The 23,543-nt window shown below is 46.7% G+C and overlaps 2 protein-coding genes across 7 annotated transcripts in view; one reads left to right on the top strand and one right to left on the bottom strand.

The window, feature by feature from the left end:
• The window catches only part of LOC147358375 (uncharacterized), a 194,144-nt gene extending 190,730 nt beyond the window's left edge, over positions 1-3,414 (top strand). For all 6 annotated transcript variants that reach the window (XM_086340976.1, XM_086340972.1, XM_086340978.1 and 3 more), the window contains one exon: positions 2,975-3,414. In XM_086340976.1, coding sequence (XP_086197102.1) covers positions 2,975-3,359 — 385 coding nt within the window. In that variant the 3' untranslated portion in view covers positions 3,360-3,414. The remainder of the gene's footprint in view (positions 1-2,974) is intronic.
• Positions 3,415-9,498: 6,084 nt separating this feature from the next.
• RCN1 (reticulocalbin 1) lies at positions 9,499-22,822 on the bottom strand. Its single transcript, XM_086340971.1, has 6 exons — positions 22,255-22,822; positions 17,234-17,427; positions 16,060-16,238; positions 14,334-14,394; positions 11,550-11,749; positions 9,499-10,677 (listed from the first exon to the last, which is right to left on the bottom strand). Exons 1-6 carry the CDS (start codon positions 22,506-22,508, stop codon positions 10,570-10,572), a joined length of 996 nt encoding a protein of 331 aa, XP_086197097.1. The 5' UTR covers positions 22,509-22,822; the 3' UTR covers positions 9,499-10,569.
• Positions 22,823-23,543: the final 721 nt, after the last annotated feature.

Here is a 23,543-nt window from a genome sequence, read left to right as displayed (position 1 = left end):
TGTCACTTTCTCAGAGGGTCTTCCCTGATGCCAAGCAAGGAGCCAGCCCCCCTGCTATGAGCTCCCAGAGCCCCTATGCTTCCCCTGCCTAGTGCTCGTCACCCTGAGTTCTGAACGTACCCGCTTCCAGACCATGGCCATGTGAAGGCATGGACTGTCACCTGCTAACTGTTCACGGCTCTCTCTTCCGTGCTTGAAACACAGAAGTGCACAGGAACTGTTTTCTGAGGAAAGGAAGAAAGGGAGAGAAGAAGAAAGTGGAAGGGGAACCAGAAAGGAGCAACAAGCACCTTCTGGCCGAACAGAGGACAAGAGTGGACACGTCCTGCCCCACCACTGCCCTGAAGTTGAGAGCTCCTGAGGACAGGCATCCTCTCTTATTCAGTGTTGTAGCCTCAGCATCTAACAAAGAGCAAGTGAACTGTGGAGGCTGTGGAATGAATGAATTTACTTTGAGTCCCTGACCTAGACTGTAAACAACGGTATAACCAGCCAGAAAACCACTGGTTTTGTAATAAGCCTCAAGCAACAGTTTGACTTTTTAATGTTCATGTGTATAAACTCTGATAAAGATTAAAACCTAAAAAAGATGAAACAGTGGAAAAATTCTTACTGAGTACCCTATGGTCATTGATACTCAGTCGTGTCCAACTCTTTGCAGCCCCATAAACTGCAGCCCACCAGGCTTCTCTGGCCATGGAATTTTCCAGGCAAGAATACTGGAGTGGGTTGCCATGCCCTCTTCCAAGGGATCTTCTGGACCCACAGATCAAACCCATGTCTCCTCTGTCTACTGCATTGGCAGGTGGATTCTTTACCAGTGAAGCAACTGGGAAGCCCAAATACCCTATGGTCACCACGAGTCAAATCAAATTGGTTATGAACTTACAAACAGGAAGTCTGTTATCCAAATGTAATGAAGCCATCACTCAACTCTTAAAGAAAATATCATTCTTAAAGTCAAAGGAACACGTAAAGAAAATGCAATTCATTCACGGGACTAAAATGTAGATTTTGGCTTCACCTACTTTATCTACTAAGCCAGAATGAAGGACAAATGTGTGCTTTGGCTCTCCAGAGCCTGAACTTTGGGCCTGGACCACCACTTAACTGTACAAATGCATGCCTTTGGGAAATTGATCCAGCCTCCCTGCTCTACTTTCTTTCCTATACAATGGGGAAATGAGATCTACCTTGCAGGATGGTTTTGAAGATGAATAACGAAATGTAAAACACTCAGTGCGGCCCTGGTGACCAGGTGCTCATCAATTTCATTGTTTGAAAGTACTCCTGCATTTTAATTATTTAAAGGTTGGTGGCCTGGCTCGGAGTTGCAGGGAGCTCAGGAAATGCTGTACTCCCAGTGGGAGGAGGCACTATTTCTTTGCTGTCAGTGCCGTAAAAGAATGAGGAAAAGGTGGCAGGGAACTAGGAAAGCAATTGCAGCAAAGAAACGGGGGAAATAAAAATGGGAGAATTTGGTTCTCACTGGACCTCAGTCACACTGAAGAGCTGGGCTTTCTTTTCCTCTTCTCCTTTCCTTCTCTCTTGTTCAGGAGGAGTCTCCTCAGGCAGTGCAGCCAGGGGCAGGATCCCAGTGGGAAGAAGAAGGAGCCTTACTTCTCCCCCCTGCTTGTCTCTCCAATGCTTCTTTGGAGAAATGAAATTCATATTAAGACATTTAAACAAAATAGCACTTTTTAAAAAAATGATTTTGAAGGCAAATCATGTTCATTCTGGAAAATTTATACAAACCAAAAGAAGAAAAAAATTATCCAAAATTCCACTGCTACATCACTACTGAAACTCTTTGGGAGTCTATCCTTTCAGAGTTTTTTCTAGGCAATAAGGACATAAGCCAGCGTGTTCCTATTAAAACAAATGGGATCGAATGCTACGTACTGTTCTGTAACATGGTCTTTTTCACTAACGACTTTCCATGTCAATAAACGAATGTATCTAATGTCGTTATGGGTGACACCAGTGGATGCTCAGGTGGCTGGCCCCTGGCACCTGCGGCGCCCTCCCTGGAAGGAGACACGTAGCTTGCTTCTGTGAAACATGTGAGAAGTTTTATAGGCAAAACTTTATGCAATCCGCAATTGTTTTCTTACAACAAATTCTCACATTCAGTCTTAATTTTCTCAAAAAAAAAAAGACAATATGATTTAATCTGTTTAATCATAAGTCGACTTTTTTGAAGAAGAAGGAAGAGACTATAACTAAGCACGATGCTTTTTATTTCTGACTTTGTTCAGCCTCTACATTTATCTCAGTAGTGCTCAGTCGCTCAGTTGTGTCTGATTGTGACTCTATGGACTGTCACCCTCCAGGCTCCTCTGTCCATGGGATTTTTAAGGCAAGAATACTGGAGTGGGCTGCCATTCCTACTCCAGGGGATCTTCCCGACCCAGGTATCGAACCCCTGCGTCTCCTGCATTGTCAGGCAGATTCTTTACCCAGTGAGCTGTCTTTTATCTCAAATATAGCCATATTTCTAGACAATAAACTTAAGAAACAAGACACAGTCACTGTCCTTAAAGAGATTACAAGCTCATAGCAGATGTAAGAGACACAGTAATTCTCTCATTTGCACAAAAATACCCAATTTTTTACCAGGAGAAGTGAAGACAAGATGGACACAATATTAATAATAATAGCCAGTGTTTAATGAGAACTTACTGTATCTGTGAACTGTTAGTGTCTTACATGTTATACTGTATTAGATGACTTATGATTTAATTCTCAGTCAGCCTATGAAGTAGGTACCAGTGTTGTGAACATTACATTATTGTGGGAACTGGGGTCAGAGAAGTTAAGTAACTTGCCTAAGGTAACCCAGCTAGTGAGGGGTGGAGCTGGGATTTGATTCTAGGCCCACTGAAGCTGGGTCCCACTAGGCTGAAACTCAGTGGTTGGGCTGGGAAACAGCATTGTGGTGACCCAGAATAAGCACTGTAATATAATTTCCCAGGTACTGCGGTCTGAAAACGGGCTTGCTGACGTCCCCCATGGTGGGCTTCATGGTGACCAATCAGTGCACCTTCCACACACCGGTCAGCTTTCCTCAGATCCCCGTGGCCGCATTGGCCGTGGAGAAAGTGGGGCACTCCAGCGTGCACTACCGCCTTGCTCTGTTCCCTCCTAAGCCCACCAAGGAGACGCCTTCTGTCAGCCACTGGGACCTCAGCGATGGCTTCTTCTTCGGCCACCCCAAGCTGGCTCACTTTGCCTCTTTGGCCTGCACCACAGGGTCTTCAGTCCACGTCTTCGTCAATCCAGCCACCAGCAAGCCGCTGGGCCTTCCCGAAGACTTCCGGAGGGGCCTCCTGCGGCTGATGAGCCCGGCTCCAGGGTGAACGTCTGTATGGGAGTCACGCCTGCTAGAAAATAAAGTGTAGATGATCCTCTTAACAGTTTCTTCTGCTTAATTGAACTACATTTGATTTATTTATGTTTGGTTTCAGGTGTACAGCAGAATGATTCAGTTATATATATATATATATATATATATATATAAAATATGTATGTATGTATGTGCTTTATATTATTTTCCATTATAGGTTATTACAAGATGTTGAATATAATTCCCTGTACTATACAGTAAATCTCGTTGCTTATCTTTTTGGGGCATGGGGAGGGCTGTGCCATGCAGCTTGTGGGGGGGATCTTAGTTCCCCGACCAGGGACTGAACCCAGGCCAGGTCAGGGCAGTGAAAGCCCGGAATCCTAACCACTACACCACCAGGGGACATCCCATGTTGCTTATCTATTTAATGCTCAATAGTTTGTATCTGTTATTCCTTTACTCCTAATTTATCCCTCTCTACGCCTTTTCTTCTTTTGTAACTAAAAGTTTGTTTTCTCTGTGAGTCTGTTTCTATTGTGTATTCAGATGCGTTTGTATTATTTTTTAGACTCCACTTATAAGTGATATTATATAATATCTGTCTTTGTCTTGCTTTGCTAAGTATAATGTTCTCTATGTCCATCCATGTTGCTGCAAATGGCAATATTTCCTTCTCTAGATGATTTCTTTTTATTCCTTAGCATGTTTTTTTCCACCCCGAGGAGAGGGTATTTTTTATCCTTTATGAGTGTCACCTTGCTTCACCAATCAAGCATCCCTGTGCATCAGGCCCGGGGCAAAGTGCTTCACACCCAGGGTCTCGCTGAGCCCCCACACCACCCAGCCAGGCTGGTGCTGCTCTTCCCTCCTTTTTCAAAGAGGAAAATGAGGTTTGGAGGGTGCAAGTATCGATAACTGGCCTAAAGTCATTCAGCTAGTGAATGAATTTGTCTCTCAACTCACCTGAGCATGCTGGCTACAGGCATCTTTATCTCCAGTAGCATGGCCGCATACTTGCTGTGATTTAAAACCACTAATCTGATATGAGTCTTTAAATGTCTTCAGCTTCTTACAGTTAATAAAACCATATGAACTCTTTTTTTTTTTTTTTTTGGTAAGATGTGAACTTTAAAAAAAAAGGAAAAAACAACGTTCTTTTCTGTATTTAAAACAACAAACACACCTTTGACAATTTTCTGATAAATTCACGACCTCCATCAGTCACTAATGGCATGTGTTGCAATCTAAAAGTAAACCTTTGATGCTGAAATATGTAAGAACCCTGCTTTGGTATAATAACGAAAATGGTTACCATTTCCTGCGCACTGGCCATACAAAATGCTTTATGGTCATTACCTTAATTCATCCTTATTTCTCTTCTATAAAGTAGGAGTTATTGTTGCCATTTTTCAGATGAGAACATTGAGGTTTTAAAAAGAACAACTGGAGTTGGGGAAGGTGTTCTAGTCCAACCTCTGTCTCAGTCCTGAGAGAGGGAAACGCACAAGCTTAATCTGTCTGGGCCTCAGTTTCTTCCTCTGAAAATATAACCTTTCCTGAATGTTTTTGATTGTACTAAGACTCTGACCTGCTTTTGAAATGAGTTTCAAATTGCCACGACACACAACTAGCTCTGGAATACCCTGACCATGATACAAACAACATTAAAAGCTATTCCTTTGTCATTTAATTCATTCAATTTCACCTAGTGATAGATTGATTTTTAGGTTTTAAAACACTTCGTACAAGAATTCTAAATCTCGGCAAGACCATTAAGCAGCAGCCTGGTTGGTAGGCATAGATTTATCTGACCTCTGGCATTTGACCTCCTCAGGAAGGTCAACGGGGAAAACCCCCTTTTTGTGAGTCTCACTTCTCTGCTCTTGAGTTCTTGCGTGTGCACTGCTCACCTTGTCTCTTGGCTGTGGACACCTCAGTTCAGGAGGAGGAGGAAGAAGATCCCAGCCAGAGGAGGAGCAGAGAGGGTCTGTAAATCCCAACGTGGTCAGTGCAGGTTGCTCGGGATTTAGGGAGGTGTTGATTAAAACTTCCTTCTTTCATTGGCAAAGGTATTCTGATCTGGCCAATCAATCATATAGTCACCTAACTTATGAACTGTGTTATTTTGGATATTAATTCCCCTTACAGTTCACTCACTTATAAAATGGAAAAAATCATAATATTACCACTGGTTACCCAGGAGTGCCAGTCACCAATGTTTTTAACACCCTGACCCCTCACCCAGAGCAATAGTAGGATTGCACTTCCTACTCCCCTGAAGTTAGATGTGGTCACCCATGACCTGTTTTGACCAATGAATGGGAGACATGTGCCCACATGACTTGTTTTGACCAATGAATGGGAGACATGGGTCACCTTCAGGAGTGACCATGTTTGCCTGTGCTCCACTCCTCAGTGGACATGGGTGGATATGGAGACGCCCTGCTGAATCCCACACCACAGCTGCCATGGACAATTGCTCAGAACCAAAGAGTTTGAGAAAGGAAAAATTGTCTGTTGCTGTAAACCACTGAGATGGTATGATTTTTACTGCAGCTTAACCCAGCATATCCTCTTTCTTACAAGTACCAACCTCAGAGGGCTGTTGTGAGGGTTCAACGGTTAGTGTATATAAGTCCTTGGCATGGTGCCTGGTACAGGTATTATTAGTATTTAGGTAGGAGAAAAGAAATACTGTGTGCTCCCACTACACAAATACCTCCAAGGTAGGAAAGTAACCAATCCTCACATTCATTTTCTTTCATGAGTCTCTGTGGGAAATTGGGCACTATTTTATAGGAGAAGAATCAGAGAGGTACTTAAAGCACACGGGATGATGGGATGCATTATACCTAGGGTGTGTTTCCCCAGTCCCGGACCCTGGAAATGACATATTTGAGAGTGCAGATGGATACTTGGAAATGGCTCCAAGTTCATGTAAATCTTATGAGTTTGAGTGCTGATGACACAGTCTTTCCACTGCTCAAAATTTTAATGCTTCAACATGAGCCAAAGTGTTAGATGTTATGGTACTCATTGGTTTTTTGGTGGGAAATGCTAGCATTATGAACTTGCTTTAAGAATACAGAGAGAATTAAAAAAAAAATACAGAAAGAGCCAAATCTTAGTTGCATGTAGTTGGAGGAAGCTGACTTTTACTATAAAGGTGGCAAAATAAATCTAGAAAGAGTCTAAAATGCAGTCAGCCATTCACTACTCTGCAAGATGTTTTTGCTGAGCTACTAACAAGTGGCCATGTATCTATTGTTTGCTGGGCACTTCTGAGCAGTTATGACTCCTGCCTTTGCTAACAAGGAACAAGTACAGTAATCCAAGCGGGTGAAGAAAGTCTTCAGGTGTGCAGATTTTCTAACTACATCTTTGTTACACTCGAATTCATTCGAAAATCTACAGTAAGAGACAAGAGATACAAAATACATGTTCATGTTTTGCTTGGACAGATTTTGGCTCCTAGCAATTAATGCTTTCAGTCATATTAAGCATATAGATAATGCTTTGTGACATAACAGTATTTCCCATTACAGATCAATTTTGTAGCATTTGTTCATAATCAGACTTGAAATGTTACCTAGAAACAAAATATGTTTTCCTTGAAACAGTCAGACCCTATTAGAAATCTAAGGCTTTACAAATCACCACGTTAACAGCTATGTCCCCTAGCTAAGGTTTTCTTTCCTTAAATAGTGTTAAATTCAGCCCCAGAAGCACTAGTCTCTTTGAGGGTTCTCGTCTATGTGCACTGACTTGAAAGGGAAAAACTTAGTGTTCAAAATATATTTAACATCTGACTATGTACAACTTAATAAACCAGCTGGTATTCCCTTTTGGGGGAAAAATAATGTTAGCACCTTTTAAAAGTGTTAGGCTTATAATTAGGTTACACTATATTATTTTCTTATTTTTTTAAAGACAGGTTCTCATTTCTTAAAAAAAAGTGTCAGCCTATTTCTAGGTAAGTGAGTTATTCTCATTTCCTGACCACATAATCATATACTGCGAGTGAGCAAAGAAATAAAGGGGACATATGTAAGATTCAGAGATTTGGAGCAATAAAACTTAGTATTAAACAACAGAGATTTTGGAGCAAGGAACACTTGGATTTGCATTCTGGTCCTGCCATTTGATAACTCTGGAATCTTGGCAAATTGCTTTTCATTCAGCAACTTTTAGCTATTTAAAAAAATTTTTTTATAGAATTCTGCTGCCCGCACCCCCCAACCCCAGGAGTATTCTCTTTCATTAAAGCTAACAATCTCTCATTCATTCCGCAAATAACTACAGAGTATTTATCGTAGGCTAGGCTTTACTGCTCTACTCTTCTAGGTCCTGGGAACCAGCAGTTGGTTAAACAAATCAGGGTGTTGTCATAGAGCTTGTGTTCTAGCTCAGGGAAGATGGACAGTTTACAAACAAGATGTCAGGCAGTTTAGTTGGTTGATAGGTGCCCCCTGCAAAAGATATGTCTCCCTCCTAACTCCTGGAACCTGTGAATATGAGCTTACTTGGAAAAATGGCCTTTTGCAGATATAATTAAGGATCTAGAGATCAGATCACCCTGGATTATCTAGGTGGGCCCTAAAGCCAATTCCAAGTGTCCTTGTAAGAGACACACAAAAGAGAGACTCACTCAGAGAGAGGGAAGAAGGCCGTAAGACGGATGCAGGGTGGAGTGAAGCAGCCACAGCGAGCACACCTGGAACTACCAGAAGAAGGAAGAAGCAAGAAAGATTGTAGGATTCTCCCTTAGAACGTTCAGGAGCACAGTCCTGCTGAGGATGCCATGGTTTGATGACATCACTGGCTCAGCAGACATGAGTTTGAGCAAACTCCAGGTGACCGTGAAGGACAGGGAAGCCTGGTGTACCGCAGTCCATGGGCTGCGAAGAGTAAGACACGACTTAGCTACTGAACAACAGTCCTGCCAACGACTTGATTTCAGACTCCAGCCTGCATTGTGAGTTTCTGTTGTTGAAAGCCACACTTTTCTATGGTAATTTATATAGCAGTCCTAGGAAACAAACATAAATGGCAATATGTACATACCAAGCAGAAAATAAAACAGGGAAATGTGGACTCAAATGCTGTCATTGTTTAGTTGCTAAGTTGTATCCAATTCTTTGGCGACCCCATGGACTGTAGCCAGGGGGTCGTGGTTCCTCTGTCCATGGATTCTCCAGGCAAGAATACTGGAGTGGGTTGCCATTCCTTCCTCCAGGGGATCTTTCTGACCCAGGGATCGAACCTGCAGCTCCTACATTGGCAGGCAGATTCTTTACCATTGAGTCATCAGGGCAGCCTGAGGGACTATTACAAATAATGGGAGTTGGGAAGGTCCCCTTTGAGGAATCATGTGAGTTACCCCAGGATGTGTGAAGTGGGGGTTCCCAATGAGAAAGGATGGCAAGTGCAAAGGGCCCAACTTCGAAATGAATTTGGTGTGTTTGAGGACCAGAAAGTCAGTGAGGCTGCTGTGGGAGGTGAAACCTAGTGATGCTGATGAGGTGGGAAAGGACCAGATGCTATAGGGCCTGGTAGGCCTTGGGAGTCCCTTGGATACCAAGGAGATCAAACCAGTTAATTCTAAAGAAAACCAACCCTGAATATTCATTGGAAGGACTGATGCTGAAGCTGAGGCACCAGTACTTTGGCCACCTGATGCAAAGAGGCAACTCACTGGAAAAGACCCTGATACTAGGAAGGCAGGAGGGGACAAAAGAGGATGAGATGGTTGGATGGCATCACCAGTACAATGGACATGAACTTGGGCAAACTCTGGGAGATAGTGAAGGACAGGGAAGCTCGGCATGCTGCAGTTCATGGGGTGGTAAAAAGTCATCAGGCACGACTTGGCGACTGAACAGGCCTTTGTAAGAAGCCTAGATTTCCTTCCAGCTGAAACTTGTCTCTGAAAGGTCTTACAGTTAAGACGACCTGCAGTTTCTCTAATTATCATAGAGAAGTACATATTAAATAGGTAAATATGAGTATGTCCTGAACATTCTAGTAGTTGGATTTTTAAAATGTAGAACTTCTTTAACCTTACTCATGTCATCTCATCCCTCTGTTAAATTCTCTATCAGCAGAGAATAATGTCACAGATGGTATGTGTGAAGTCAAACACCACAGGACACAGTAGAAAATCCTCAGAGGGATCCTTTATTCATTCACTTTCTACTTATAAGGTGGAATTTCAACCTGTAAAAGTTCTTTCTTCCAGTTTAGCCAGTGACTTGGAACACTACTTTGTCAACTCCATAGTGTAAGGGGTCCCAGGGCAGGTTGGAAGGCTGTGGATTCACCGGACTGGGAGAGATGGGTTCCGGAGCTCCACTAGGCAGGTTTCCCTAGGACCCCACTCTCTATTCCTGTCCGAGGTCAGCAAGGCAATGGATTGGATTTCTAGTCACTTTTTCAAAGATCAGATCTACTTCATTTACATGTCAAGAAGAATTTCTCAAGTATAATAAAGTGTTTACCATTTTCCTATAGTTCTTCAAATGCCTGACATTCATCTTTTCTCTCTACATTTAAAATTCCTTTCTTTTTCATATTACCTTTCTTAATTGCTTCTTATTGTAAAAAAAAAAAAAAAAAAAAAAGACAAAAAAGATGGGTGGATCTGTTGTGCACATTAGCAGGTTCATAAGAAAAATGCACAGAGGTTTATATGCCATTTACAGTAACAGCTCAGAGTACAGTCAAGAAGGAAGAATTTGAAATAATCAGCCTTGCTCTGCAAGAAGCCTGTGTAGGAAGATACCACTGAAGCTTAATCAGAATTTTCCTTTACCAACTATTAACAGTGGCAAATGTAAAAAAATCTGCAGTTAAAATGCACAGCAGTCACTCCATTATACTGTCCTCTCCCCACCTACCCAACTTCTAAATAATAGGGCTTTTCAAATTTCATTCTTCTTTAGTTCAAATTTCATGGAAAAAAGCTAAAAAGTCATGTTTTAGTAAGGTATCCCCACTGCAATTTACCAAGATTTTAATGTGCTTGAAGAGAAATGTTACTCAAAGAATAGTGGTGAGTATTTTCCAGCAAATATTGAGTAAAAAACAATTTTAACCCCAATCTGAGGTGATAAATTTGCTTTCTGTGGAGACATAACTGCTGTAAGTGAGACAATTGTAGCAACCATCCAGGACAATAAAACAAAGGCTATGACAGTCTGTCATGTTATGGTGAGTTTGCATCAGAGCTCATCATGGTTTTTGGTGAGGTCTTCCCCATAATTGGTAGCTTGGCTTCCAACAAACATGTTCCAGTTGTCTAAGATCTCCTCTTTAGTGAGCTTTTCATCCTAGAGGAGAGAAGAAAGCGCTTTGTCACAGAAACTCTGAGTAAATAGCTCAGCCTGACACTCATGTTATTTCATTGATCTGCAACGTTTAAAATATTACAATTCATAATTAAGAAACTGCTGGGTATCTCTTTCATCTACCATCACTGTTCTGCAAAACCCTAAATGGAACAGCCTCCTGCTATAAACACTGTGCTAAAATATATCAGAAAAGTCCTCAAGGAATTCAGAAGCCGGAGTCTGGTTATGTCTACATGCAGTGCTGGCATTCCCAAAACAGGCTCTGAAGAATTCCACTTCCCTTTTATGGCCTGACTGCAGAACCTGACTGTCTCCCGAGAATTCGGAGCAGTGATCAAAATGGGAAGAGGCAGGACCTCTTTCACATCTTATATATTTGCATATTGACCAGTGGATGTTGGCACTGGAGCCAGCACAGTAAGCTGGCCTGATGCCTGGGCCTTCATGTGATGGGATCCCTTCTGCCTCACATGCTGCAGATGTCTGATGAGAGTCTGCTGAAGGAATGAATGGATGAAAAGCTGATCCTAGGGTGATGCAGGGCATACCTCTTAAATCCTTGCCTGCCTACAGCCAACAAAGTGACCGGCACTGTGATCCTAGGAGATGTCAGTGAACCTAAGTGCAACCTACAACAGGCTCTCTAGGAATAGGAACATCTGGCCTAATGAGCTCACTGCGGGTTATCGCGATGTCGGCCAAGTTCACAGGTCTCAGATGTAGGGCAGGAATGAGAGAGATCAATAAGGGCACGGCCGCACAGGCCAAGACAAACATCTAAGAAGCAAACAGAAGCAATCTTATGTAAACTGTCTCCCTTCAAGGAACAGTTCCAGAACACTGAGAAATACCTTGTTTTTGTCTGACTCGTACACCAGGTGCCTGGCCTCGGCCTGCGCGTGGTCGTAGTCTTGGGGAAGGATCCAGTGACGAATCTCATCTTTGTCCAGCTTCCCATCCTTGTTCAGATCCCGGAATTCATTAAACTGCTCCCGTTCTGACAGTACCCAGTCTGGCTCAGGGCCACTCTCCTCGTGGGAAAACATATCAGCTAGAAGGGAAGGCTGTTCTTGGTTATGAAGACTAGTGGGAAGGTAAATCTAAGAAAACCTGACCTCCAGCAGTCAAGAGACCTAATCAGATACCTGGGGGGCAGTCTACTCTTGGGTAAAGAATACAATGATTTATCTTCTCTAAGAGCCACTGAGTGAAAGAGAAAGAACTGTGCTTGGAAGCCAGAAGGTGAATTCTGCCCTTTGACTTAGTCCAGTACCTTGTCTAAAGGGCAGACAGTAATTTATTATTCAAAAGGTTATTATCAAGGTCAAATGGGACATTTCTGTGAAAACCCTCTACAACCCAGCCTGGAACTATACAGGTGAAAACTAATAATAATGACCAATACCAGCACTTTCTATGGTCCAGATGCTGTATGGAATGCATACTTTTTTAAATTTGAGTTTTCATTATAATCCTATGAAGTAGGTGTTGTTATTCCCACTTTATAGATGAGAACACTGAGGCACAGCCTTAACCCAAGGAGGACCCATAGCTAGCATGAGAATGTAGTTGACTATACAGGAACACGAGCACTCTGCTTCCAACCCATAGTCTTAACCACTGTGTTTATTACTGTTGCTGTTTATATCATTTGCAGAGGGCTTTTACATATATTTTACTTCACCTTTAAAGCAATTTTATAAGACAGATCAATAACCTTGTTTTACAAAATGGCAGGGAAAAGGAAAAAGGCAAAGCTTATCCACTGTTTGCTAAGCCACTAGATTTTCTAGGAAAAGAAAGATACCTTGTGGGCAATTTCTCTTTGATGGAAACAGCTTGGAAATGTCAGGTGGCAGAGACAGTAGATAGATAGTGAATGAAGGAAAAAGAGAGGCAAGACCCTGGCTGGGTTCAGCTACAAGTAGACTCACACCATCCTGGAAACATGGGTGCTGTGCCTTCCCGTTTTACAGATGAGGAGACTGAGGCTTATAGGCTTATACGGAGTGATTACATGACTCCCACAGGGTCACAGAGTTAGTAAGTGGAGAAGCCAGGACTCTTAATTCCCGCGTTCTCCCCACTGTATCATGTCACCGCTTGTCCCTGCCTGTAGAGAAGGCTCCTCCCTAAAGGAAGTAGCTTGCTAGACCAGATACCTGGTCTCTGACAGCAAGTCGCTCAGAATTCAGTTTTCAAGAACAATGCCCCCATCAGCCTCTCTGCCAGTGTCCGGTACAAAAAAAATGTTTCTTTTAGGCAAAGTCACTCAAGGGTTTTGCCCCCGCCATGTACCTTTTCAATGCGGATCAGGAAGAGAGTGAGGCAGAGCACACACTTGAAATCAGAAGAGCTACACCGTCTTAACCACCCTGCCTCCCCTTCAAGTCTAATTCCCTCACCACTGGGTGTGCGGGGCTCTGAAACTGCCCTCACACGCGTGTGCACCAGGCGTGAGACAGGCTGCAGTGTGCACACTGACGACGGGGCTGTCAGCACTGATTGTGCTACAGAGGGAATGCCACCGAGATGGCTTCAGTTACTGAGGCGAGAGCTGCCGTCACCACAGACACAGGAGAACAGCGTCTGCTGCTTCAGACCAAATACAATTCCGAATGGCTGGCAGAAACTCTGCTCTCCTTTACAGCAGGTACTTGTTCCTGTGTTTGGGGGGCAGAGTTAAACAAGCACGAACCGGAGACTGATGGCACCATGGGCGCTGCTTTTATTCAAGGTAACTGACTGTGTCTATTAAATATCTGCACAAAAGTTATATCCATCCCACCCCTCAAACGATTTTCCAGCTTTTACTTTACTGACACTTGGGAAGAGAAGAGCTATCCTGGGAAGGTGGCCTGCAGCTGGGGCCATGTGCCAAACCTCCCAAGCAGCAACCGCTGAGGATCAAATGGAAATATCCGCGCTGCCTCCTTCAGTCCCTCAGGCTGGAAGGGCTCTAACCAGGAGCAGCGGTTTCTGACCTGGGAGCTTAACTGGAGCCTCCTTTGACCAGGGCTCAGTTACCTGCAAACGCACTTCTGGATGTTGCTCAAGTGCAGCCCTTCAGAACAAAAAGCTGGGAACAGTACTCCCAATGAAAGACCAAAACCCAGAGGCATAAAACAGCCGTATGTGGCGAGACTATGCATTCTGTAAAAGGGTTTACCTAAGGAGGAACGCCTTTCTGCAGACAGCTTGGGCCTGTAAACAGTTCTGCTGACCACAGCTCTGTCTATTCCGTTTCTAGGCCCCGCTGACAAACAGTCTGCTGTAGAGTCCGTCCCGCAGCTCTAGGTCCCCTCTAGCCCCCCTCCCCAGCTCTGGGTCTCGCAAAGGGAGAAACTCTACAGTGTGATGAAGAGCACCTCTCAGAGCTGTGGGGTCAATGGCTGGCCTGGGCTCTTCTCCACCAGGAATGCCTCCCTGAGGCGTTGTATTGCCTGCAAGGCAGTGCACTGACCCTGCACCCCTAGGACTGCTGTGACAAGTCCCTCTCACTGGGAAGTCACAGGAGTGACACCAACAGACTTGCAGCTGCTGCTAAAGGAGACGTCTGAGGAAAAGTAGCCAGACGTGGGTGGAGGACTGGTGCCCAGTTGGGACAGAGGAGCAAGACTCCAGGCAGCACTCACCAATATACTCATCCTGATCCACAAAGCCGTCCCCATTCTTGTCGATGTCCTCCAGAGTTTCCTAGGAAGCAAAGGGGGAAAAGATGCAAGATAGCTCTGTGCACTCAGTAAATCTAACTACTGTCCTCCTCTGTCTGGCTTTTATGGCTTGAGGACTTCTGGCTCGTCTCCTGACCTCCCTGGGCATTAGTTTGTGATCTGTAAAAGAGAGGCAATGCCTTCTGTCCCTCCTCCCCCAGCCTACGATTTTAAAAGCAGAACACTCTCTGCAAATGAAAATGTACCTATAAGCCCAGATGTTCTCTTATTATGAAGCTCTGCCAAGCTAACCACCTCCACTCTCCTGCCTAATCGTCTCTGTGTACTGTGAGGAATCCAGGTTGAAACCCACTGGACTAAAATGATCACCAAGATAGATTCCACTGCTAACTGGACTATGAACACCAAGGTGACGTCAGGAAAATATGAACTGTGAACAACTGGAAAATCAAAGTATATCTGACTTGAATACATTTGGTGGCCCATAAGTAACAGCGTATAGAAAATCCCAAACGAACGTTTTGGCCACCCAATATTATGTTGTGTATTCAGTACATTTGGCCTCTGAACTAGGGTTTTTGTTTTTGTTTTGCTAGGGTAAGTAATTAAATGAGTCTACTGTCCATTGTCAGAGAAACAAAGGCATCCTGAAGAAAACAGCCAACCTGAGAACTGAGTCAATCCAGAAGCACATAATCCACTTCCCCATCTTCACTGTCTTCTGGCAAATTAGCCATCACTAAGTGGATGTTGGGTGTTAAAGGAACGATTCTTAGAGCCATTGCCCAGTCCTCAGGGTCACTGTGGTCATAAGGATGAAGCATCCATAAGCGAACCCATCCAAGACTGGAAAATGGAAATAGTCCAGGGCTGGTTGTTTCCCAGCAGCAAAACAATTGGAACTGCCTCAGGATGCCTGCCCTGGAAACAGGGGATCGGCGTTTGCTTTAATGTCAAGGAAAATGAAGACACTTGGGACCCGACAAGACACTATGGAAAGCAAATCCACTCCAAGGGGAGCACCCTTTCTAGACATGGTCTGACTTTACGTTTCCATATGATTTAACAGTCCAGTGCATTCCATTTCTGAGTCTTATTCTAGTTCCCTCAAAGCTGGCAAATGAGGCTCGTTAGTTGCTCACTAAACCCATCTGCTCTTTCTGGGCACACATCTAAACTGCCAGCGTAGGAGCCCATGTCAAATGTAGGAGCTCATGGAACATAAAAGGAAGGGAGGTGTCATTTCCTGGCCAGTACAGTAAAGGCATACCGTGCCTTCTCCTCAGTCCTTCTCTTCTGTCTATCAGATGAATACAGGGGATTGGCCAGGATGACCCCAAAGCCACAGGATGGTGGAGGACAAGATGGAAATGGCCTGGGGGCCTGCCAGCACTTGAGAACCACCCAGAAGATCCACTGATGGGGACCATCTGCCCTGGACTCGGTATAAGCAAGAACTAATTTTCGGTTATTGTGTTGAATAGCTGGGATTGGGGGCTACTTGTTACAGCAGCTCCCCTCCCCTGACTCATCTCCCGAGTACATAGGCATTCCAGTGTATTCCACTAGAAAGTCCTTGTCCAGTTCCCCTTGGGCTGAAGAACATTCTCACTTTGCAAGAAAGGATAAGGTTTTGGTGCTGCTTTGATTCGGTCTTTTCCCAGTCCGGGCTCTTTGGATATCTTACCAAAACCACAATTTCCTTCATATGCTCAAACTCCTCAGGATGCAGAAAGGCGGTGAACTCCTCCCGGGTGGCTGTCTGGTCACTATCGAGGTCTGCAGCCTTGAACCTTCTCTCGTCCCGTGGCAGCATCTTTTTAAAGGTGTGATGATCTGAGGTATCCTGAAACTCTGTGGGGTTTCCTACAGGATGTGCACAGAAACATGAACACTGAGCTACCAAGGACAGTGTTTCTCTCCAGATCACGCCCCGTGGTATTTAATATGAAGGGCAGAAGGTCCTGATGTGTCAGGTTTCTGAAACATTTGATTTCAGAATGCCTCCAGTGTCTGTCCCTCCAGGCCACCCTACAGCCAGGCCCTAAAGGCTTGTTAGGGGCATTACAGCAAGTGGTGGAAAACATAGGCTAGAGACCATATTAATATCCTACTTCACTTTGTGGTACCCTACTTTCATCATATTCTTTGACACAGAACATACAAAGGCTCCCTCGTACCTAGGACATCTGTTCTAAGTTCCTGCGAATCTTTCAAGACCTCTCTTAATCTAGCTGGGAGTGTGTGTCTTTGGTTCTCCTCAGGCCTGTCCTGTTACATATGGCCTCTATGAGGCAGCCATCTAGCATGTCTGCACCCCATGCTGGGCACACACCACTCCATCATTCCTCCCAAACAAGCATGTCTTATGTCCAAACCTTGCCCACTGCTGAAGGCATCGTTGCACCTTTGTCCCTCCAGCTGACCCACCTTTCCCACTCGTCTCCATCTCTCCAGATACAAATCCATTCTTTAAGGCCCAGTTCCCAAACCACCCTCCACCAGGAAGCCTTCCAAGACTGTTCTAGTTTACCCAGTCCTTGCTATCTGAAATTCAGCACACATGCTTCCTCTCTGCTTTGTTCTCTGGGTATGCCTCTGAGATCGTAAGCTCAGGTTGGAGAGCAGCTTATTTTTTAGTAGACCTTCACCCCCTTCCACCTACAAGTTCACTCAAAGTAAGCAGCCCAGTGTGTTGTTAGTAAGCAAAATAGGACGTTACACTGTTCTACTTAAGCAGGTTCTACTTAGCAGACTGTGACATCTTCCCGAAGTGGGTAGATATGATGAGAGAGTAATTTCCCACAAGAAGCCTGTTACTCGGGCCCCAGCTGTGTAATCGCTCCTGCAGCACCTCTTACCTAGGTAGTAACCATAGGTGGCTTGCTTGTATTCTTCCCAGGAAATTTTATCGTCTTTGTCCCGATCATAATCCTTCCAGACTTTGGCGACATTATCATAGATGTACCTTTTCTGCACCCGTTTGATCCAGGTTTTCAGCTCCTCGGTGGTGACAAAGCCGTCTCCATCACTGTCAATTCGATCAACAATTTTCCTGTAGTTTAAAAAAAAAAAAAAAAATCCACGAGGCTATTATCAAGGCTTGTGTGATCCTGATCCAGAAAGAGATCAAACACCTGCAGAATCTAAAATGCTTAAGTGCTAAAATAAAATCAATGACCCAGTGATGCTTGAGAGGATCTTAAAGTTTAAGTTTTCCAAGAATGATATGTCTCTCTCCCCCCACCCAGTGCCAACAGCAGATGCTAGTGGATCAGGCTGTTCTGTCCTCATAAACTTGATGTGACCTCAGAATCCTTCGCAACACAGTGCTCTGCAAATAGACACTACCAATTGAGTGAGCTCATTTGTAAGATGAAACCTAGCAGTTTTCCCTGATGTAGTTTAACTCCCTTATTTTTAAAGTAATGAGGGAATAATTGGTACCACCGGAGTCAGAATCCATGTCCTCTGGCTCTAAACCCAATTCAAAAGATCGAAGAGTCTAGCTTTCTAACTAACCCAACAAAAAATAAGTGAGATTTTTATTTTGCTTTATCTCATCACTTTGGATTCAAAGACTTGAAACTTAAAGCAGGAGGAGACCAGATCGCTGACAGAGCAAAAAATGTCAGGGATGAAAGGGCCTTGACATCGTGGAAACTAAACAAGAAACCTGAGCAGCTGCAGGAACCTCAACCTCCTGCTCTTAGGGTGAAGGCCACTGTGTCCACTGGCATATCCTGCTCCACAGCTGGCCCGGGTTCCAGCAACTCCCCACTGGGCTTCACTGCTGCTGCTGCTGCTGCTAAGTCGCTTCAGTCGTATCCGACTCTGTGCGACACCAGAGACGGCAGCCCACCAAGCTCCCTCGTCCCTGGGATTCTCCAGGCAAGAACACTGGAGTGGGTTGCCATTTCCTTCTCCAATGCATGAAAGTGAAGTTGCTCAGTCGTGTCCGACTCCTAGCGACCCCATGGACTGCAGCGTACCAGGCTACTCCGTCCATGGGATTTGCCAGGCAAGAGTACTGGAGTGGGGTGCCATTGCCTTCTCCTAGGGCACCGCATACCCCTGTGCAGAGCAAATGTCAAGCTGGGAACCTCAACAGTGTCCATCTCTTAGGCCAGAGGGCCCATGCTGGGGATGCCAGCCCTGAGAGGAACTTTAAAGACTCCTGAAAGCTACTTCCAGTGTTTAAGAAAGTTTTACCATAGTAGTTCATTTACCTGAAAAGAGGTCATACAGGCTAATTAGGGATTTGTTTTCTTTGCTTTGGGGTGGAATTTTATCAACTCCAACTTTCTTACCGTGAACACAAGTTCAAATTGGCAGTTACTCTTTGATCAGAAATGGAAATGAGCTCATTAGTACTTAAGTCTCCATCCCCTACCTGAACCTGGGTAGCCCAAGTTCCTCCTTCTCAGGAACTTGGCCCTTCCTTGCAATTTTGACAGGTCTCAAGACTGGAAGACTAAAGCTCAAGTATCTTGCTTCCAGGAAATGACAACCAAACACAGCAGAATTCTTTCAATACCGTCAAGTGTTTAGCCTACCTACTATGTGCCAGGCACTGCTCCAGTCCTGGCAGTGGTGACATGCCCATCAGTTATCCAAAGCCAACTGAGAAGCAGAATCTCAAACCAGCAAAGACCAAATGACGTCAGACAGTATACAACCTGCTTTTTGGAGAGGACAGCATCCAACGTATGCCAAAGAAATATCCAGAACATAGCTCAGCCTGACACATAGTAGGACCTCAATAAATATTTGCTGGAAGCATAAATCATCCTAACTTCTCTCTTTAAAAATCTCAAACATGAGCTATAGGAAAAGGTAGCTATGATGTAGATAAACCAAATGCTACAATCAGAACACCAGGATCCTAGTCCTGAGTGATCTCGGGCGTATAACTTGAGTCTCTGTTTCTCCATCTGTAAACTGGACACCTACTTTACAAGGAATGTTGGGAGGGTTAGAGGAGACAGTGTGCACCTTTCCTCACTAAGGACGATAATCCCCAACACAGGTAGATGGAGAACTCAAACAGGTAACAGAAGTAAGCAAAGCAGGACGTCCCACGTGGTCCAGTGACTAAGACTCCGATGAGCTTCCAAAGTAGGGACCCTCAGTTTGATCCCTGATCCGGGAACTAAGATCCCGCAGGCCACAACGAAGACCCAGTGCAGCCAAATAAATAAAATTAAAATGTAAAAAAAGAAGCCAGCGAAGCATCAGGGGACTGCCCACCAGCTGCCAAAGAAGGCTGCTCAGCTCTGCTCCAGGCAATGACCTCCACAAGGAATAACAGGCCATGGGTGTCAACAGAAACCAAAAATCGGGGTCTGTATGTGAAGTCACTCCGATGCTAAATGTTGGCAAGTAATTTTTATTTTTTTCTAAGACTGTGCACCACGTTTGCAACTTCCCGAAGCCTGTGGGTCCCTACTTTTTTGTCTTTGGGGGCCTTAGATCTGCCACGTTTTCAGAATCTATGCGCAAGACGGTGGTGACGAAGCTGCCTGGACCCAGCCAAGCTCCCCGCTCTGCAGCCCAGACTTGGAGCTGTGGACAGAAAGATGGCTTCTCACACTCAGCCCATCCCATACGGCGCCCACCTTTCATTTCCAACCTTCCAACCCGCACTCCCCCCGCCCACCTCTAGCCCAGATTTACTTTGTAGGTGAGCAGTGTGTCTACTGTCCCTGCAGTGGCTCAGGCCAGAGACCAGAGGCCACTCTAGATTGCTCCCTCCTCTCCCCGCCCCCGCCACGCTGAGCCAAGAGCAAGCACTGCCAGTTCCAGCCCCAACGTGGCTCAGGGTTCAGCCTCTCCCACCGTGCCTGATTCAGGCACTCACGGCCACCCCATGCCCCAGGCCCCCCTTCTGTGCCTCGGTTATGTTCTCTGCCCTGCTGCCAGTCCAACTTTCCTAATGTATTTTGGGATAATAATGTTTCTACCATGTACAGGATAATGTCTAATCTCCACCTCACAAAAGTCCCTCTGTCCTGCCTTGGCCTCCTCGCCACTCCCACCTCCCACTTCCCCGTCCCTTTACTGTCCCAATACCCGGAATCCAAAGGAACAGATTTAAAACTGTCTATAAGCAGGCTCTTCTTTCTTCAGGAATGCCTTTCCCTGTTCATAAGCTTGGTGACCTCTGAGTCATGCCACAAGCCCTGGTCAGATGACATCCCAACCCCCCCCAAACCCCTGTCTCCAGCCTGAAGCTTTCGGGGGCTCCTCCTAGATGTGGTCACTAGGGCTTTTACATGCCACCATCACACCAATTATGCGTAGCATCTGCTCCAACCTCTCTTCTCTGCATATGATTATAAGTACTTTATGGCCTAGAGCATAAAGTTTTATTTTTGTAGTTGTCAGGTATCTAACACCCTGCTGAGCACATAGCAGTCTTTCAAATTTTTTTTTTTCATTAGTAAATGAATGCAGCAAAAGTCTTCATCCAAGGGTCAAATACATCACCACTAGGCTTACTTGTCCTGCTCTAACCACTAAGCTTACTTGTCCTGATGAAGGCATATACTGGAAGCTTTAGGATGGAAAACTAGAATTCCCTTCTCCAGTTCCTCAAACCTCTCCTCCTCCTCACTGGTGACAAACGGCTTCCACCCAGGGCCCCTGAATAAATCAGCCTCCAAGTGCCTCAAAGCAATACAATGGACTGAACTCATCAATGGCCCCCATTGTTAAGACTCAAACTAGAAGAGAAAGTACTTCTCTGCAGAATAAAACGTGATTGTTAGGAGGTGACTTTGAAGTTCAAAGATCCTTTCTATCAGCGCAGGCGGATGGTGCACCTACACAATAGGTGTAATTTAGCCTCACAGTCTGTCCAATCACACTGGCCTTTGGTGGCCCCATCCGCACAGGGACGGCTGTGTTCTTTTTCCTTGTAGCAGAGCAGAAAGACCTCCACCCCTGGGAAGCAGATTCCTGGAGGCCTGGTGCCCAGTAGGCAGGGCTCTTGGGACCCTCCCCAGCCAGGTCTCCATCAGGGCTCAGGCTGGCTGTAGACTCCTCTGTGGAAGGGTTTCCAGAGAACCTCTGACAGCGCTCAAGTGTCTCTCCAGGGCCTGTGCAGAGGGTGCACTGAGATGTACCCACGTTTTGTTTCCGAGGCTTGGTTCCTGACTCAGCAGCGTTCAAGGGTGAAATTCACAACCTGCCATCACACACCACCCTCCAGCCTTTTGCCCTCGGCTGCCAACAGAAGATGCTGGAGACAGAAACGAAGGGACCAGTTTCCATTCCCACCCCTCCATCCCTATCTCCTAATGCCCCTCCCTTCTTAATAGCAGGATTCTCATACTCCCTACTTCAGGTATGGGGGCGACTGAGCAGAAGACAAGAACACCTCAGTCCCAGCCCTGGGACACCGTCCAGGAATCAAGCCTCCGCCTGCCCCTTCCTCTTTTATCCATTAACGATCATCCTTGAGACCTTAGCAGTGTCTCCTGCCTCCCCTCTTGGAATGGGAGAAGACAGAAACCAGGAGGGTGGGGAAGAACTCCTATCACTAAAAGGCCACCGTGGACAAATTCTTCTTTTGTACGCTCCCTCCCCTCTCTTCTGATGCAACCCGGGGGAGGGGGCGGGCCCTGGCCGTCCTGGCTCCGGAGACCGCTGCCACGTTCTCGCCTCCCCGCGGCAAGCCACCCCGGCCCTGGGCGGCGATCTCCATGCAAGGTCCCGGCGCCCGCGGGCAAACTTTGCTTCAGCCCCGCCGCCCGGCCCGCCCGGCCCACGCCCTCGGGTCCCGGCGCCGATTTCGCTTTCGCTTTGCGGCCCGTGGCCAGGGCGGCTCCGGCCCGAGGGGCCCCGCCGGCACCTGCGGCGTCCCCGAGCGCGGCCTCACCCCAGCCTCTCCTTGCTCTCCTCCGAGGTGAGCTGGTCGAAGGTCTTGGAGTCCTCCTTGCCCAGGAAGGCCTCGTGGTCGTACTGGAAGCTCTGGTTGTCCTCGGCCGGCCGCTCGCCCAGGTCCGAGTCGGGCCGCACCACGCGCTCCTTGCGCACGGTGGGCTTGGCCCACAGCGCCGGAGGCGCCAGCAGCAGCGCCAGCAGCAGCCCCAGGGCCAGCCCCAGGTGGCGACCGCGGCCGCCGCGCGCCATCGTCCGGAGGAGAGCGCGGCCCGCGGGAAGGCTCCGAGCGAGCGACGAGCGGCGGCTCGGGAATGGGGGCTTAGAGCGCGCGCGGCGGCGGCGGGGCTGGGGCCAGGGCCGGCGCCGGGAGGGAGGGGACGGGCCGGCCCCTCGGCCAGCGCCCGCCCCGTGCCAGAGCTGAGGGGCGCGCCCCGGGCGGCGGGCAGGAGAGCGCCGGACAGCCCCGCTCACGAGCCCATTGGCCGCCGGGCTGCGGGGGGAGGCCGGAGCCGCGGAGCCACGTCGCCCGCCCGGGTGGTGGGCGCGGGGCTCGGGTTTCGCCTGGGCCCCTCCCCGCGATCTCGTAGCGAGGGGCGGGCCCAGGCGGACTGGGCCGGAGACTGGAGGGCTCCTTAGAAGACCGGGAAGTTCTTTGTCGAGCAACAGATGTTCGGGGTAAAACTCCCTCTCTCTTTTTCCAGTTCCGGAGAACTGAGAGGAGGGAGGCGCTGCCCCCCGCACCCGCCCCAACTTCCGACTCAGCTCTAGACCCCGCCTCAAGATGTGCTCTTAAAACAAACTCAACCCCACTTAACCAAACTTGGGGTTCCCTGGCGGCTCAGACGGTAAAGAATCCGCCTGCAATGCGGGAGACCTGGGTTCGATCCCTGGGTTGGGAAGATCCCCTGGAGAAGGAATGGCAACCCACTCCAGTATTCTGGCCTGGAGAATTCCATGGACTGTATAGTCCATGGGGTCGCAAAGAGTCGGACAGGACTGAGCGACTTTCACTCTCTTAACCAAACCTGGGAGTCTGGTTACAAATTCAAGAGACTGGAAGGAGACCCGGGTGGGCGAGGTCTTCTGGAAACCAGGGTCGCAAACCTGGTGCTGGAGGAGGGCCAGATGACTTCAACATGAGGCGGGACCATCTACCTTGAGCAGCCCTGTGCACTCCCGCTGCCAGCAGAAGTGCAGGCCCCAAGCAGATCTCAAAAGAATCAGGATCTTGGATGTCCGCTTTCATTTCTAAAGGATGGCAACTCACTTTACAAAAATACCAAT

The sequence above is a fragment of the Bos grunniens genome, chromosome 15 (assembly GCF_055505025.1).
Source record: "Bos grunniens cultivar Pamir isolate PY7600 chromosome 15, Bosgru_T2T1.0, whole genome shotgun sequence".
NCBI classification, from domain to species: domain Eukaryota; kingdom Metazoa; phylum Chordata; class Mammalia; order Artiodactyla; family Bovidae; genus Bos; species Bos grunniens.
The sequence above is the reverse complement of the archived record's forward strand: the minus strand, read 5'-3'. Positions and strand labels throughout refer to the sequence as shown.

What these genes read in the sequence shown, in the direction of transcription:
- RCN1 (XM_086340971.1), bottom strand. Translation starts at nt 22,508, where the DNA reads ATGGCGCGCGGCGGCCGCGGTCGCCACCTGGGGCTGGCCCTGGGGCTG. An exon ending in CACCTATGGTTACTACCTAG is followed by an intron (nt 16,239 to 17,233) that starts GTAAGAGGTGCT and finishes CACATCCTGTAG; the next exon opens with GAAACCCCACAGAGTTTCAG. An exon ending in GGATCAGGATGAGTATATTG is followed by an intron (nt 11,750 to 14,333) that starts GTGAGTGCTGCC and finishes CTTCCCTTCTAG; the next exon opens with CTGATATGTTTTCCCACGAG.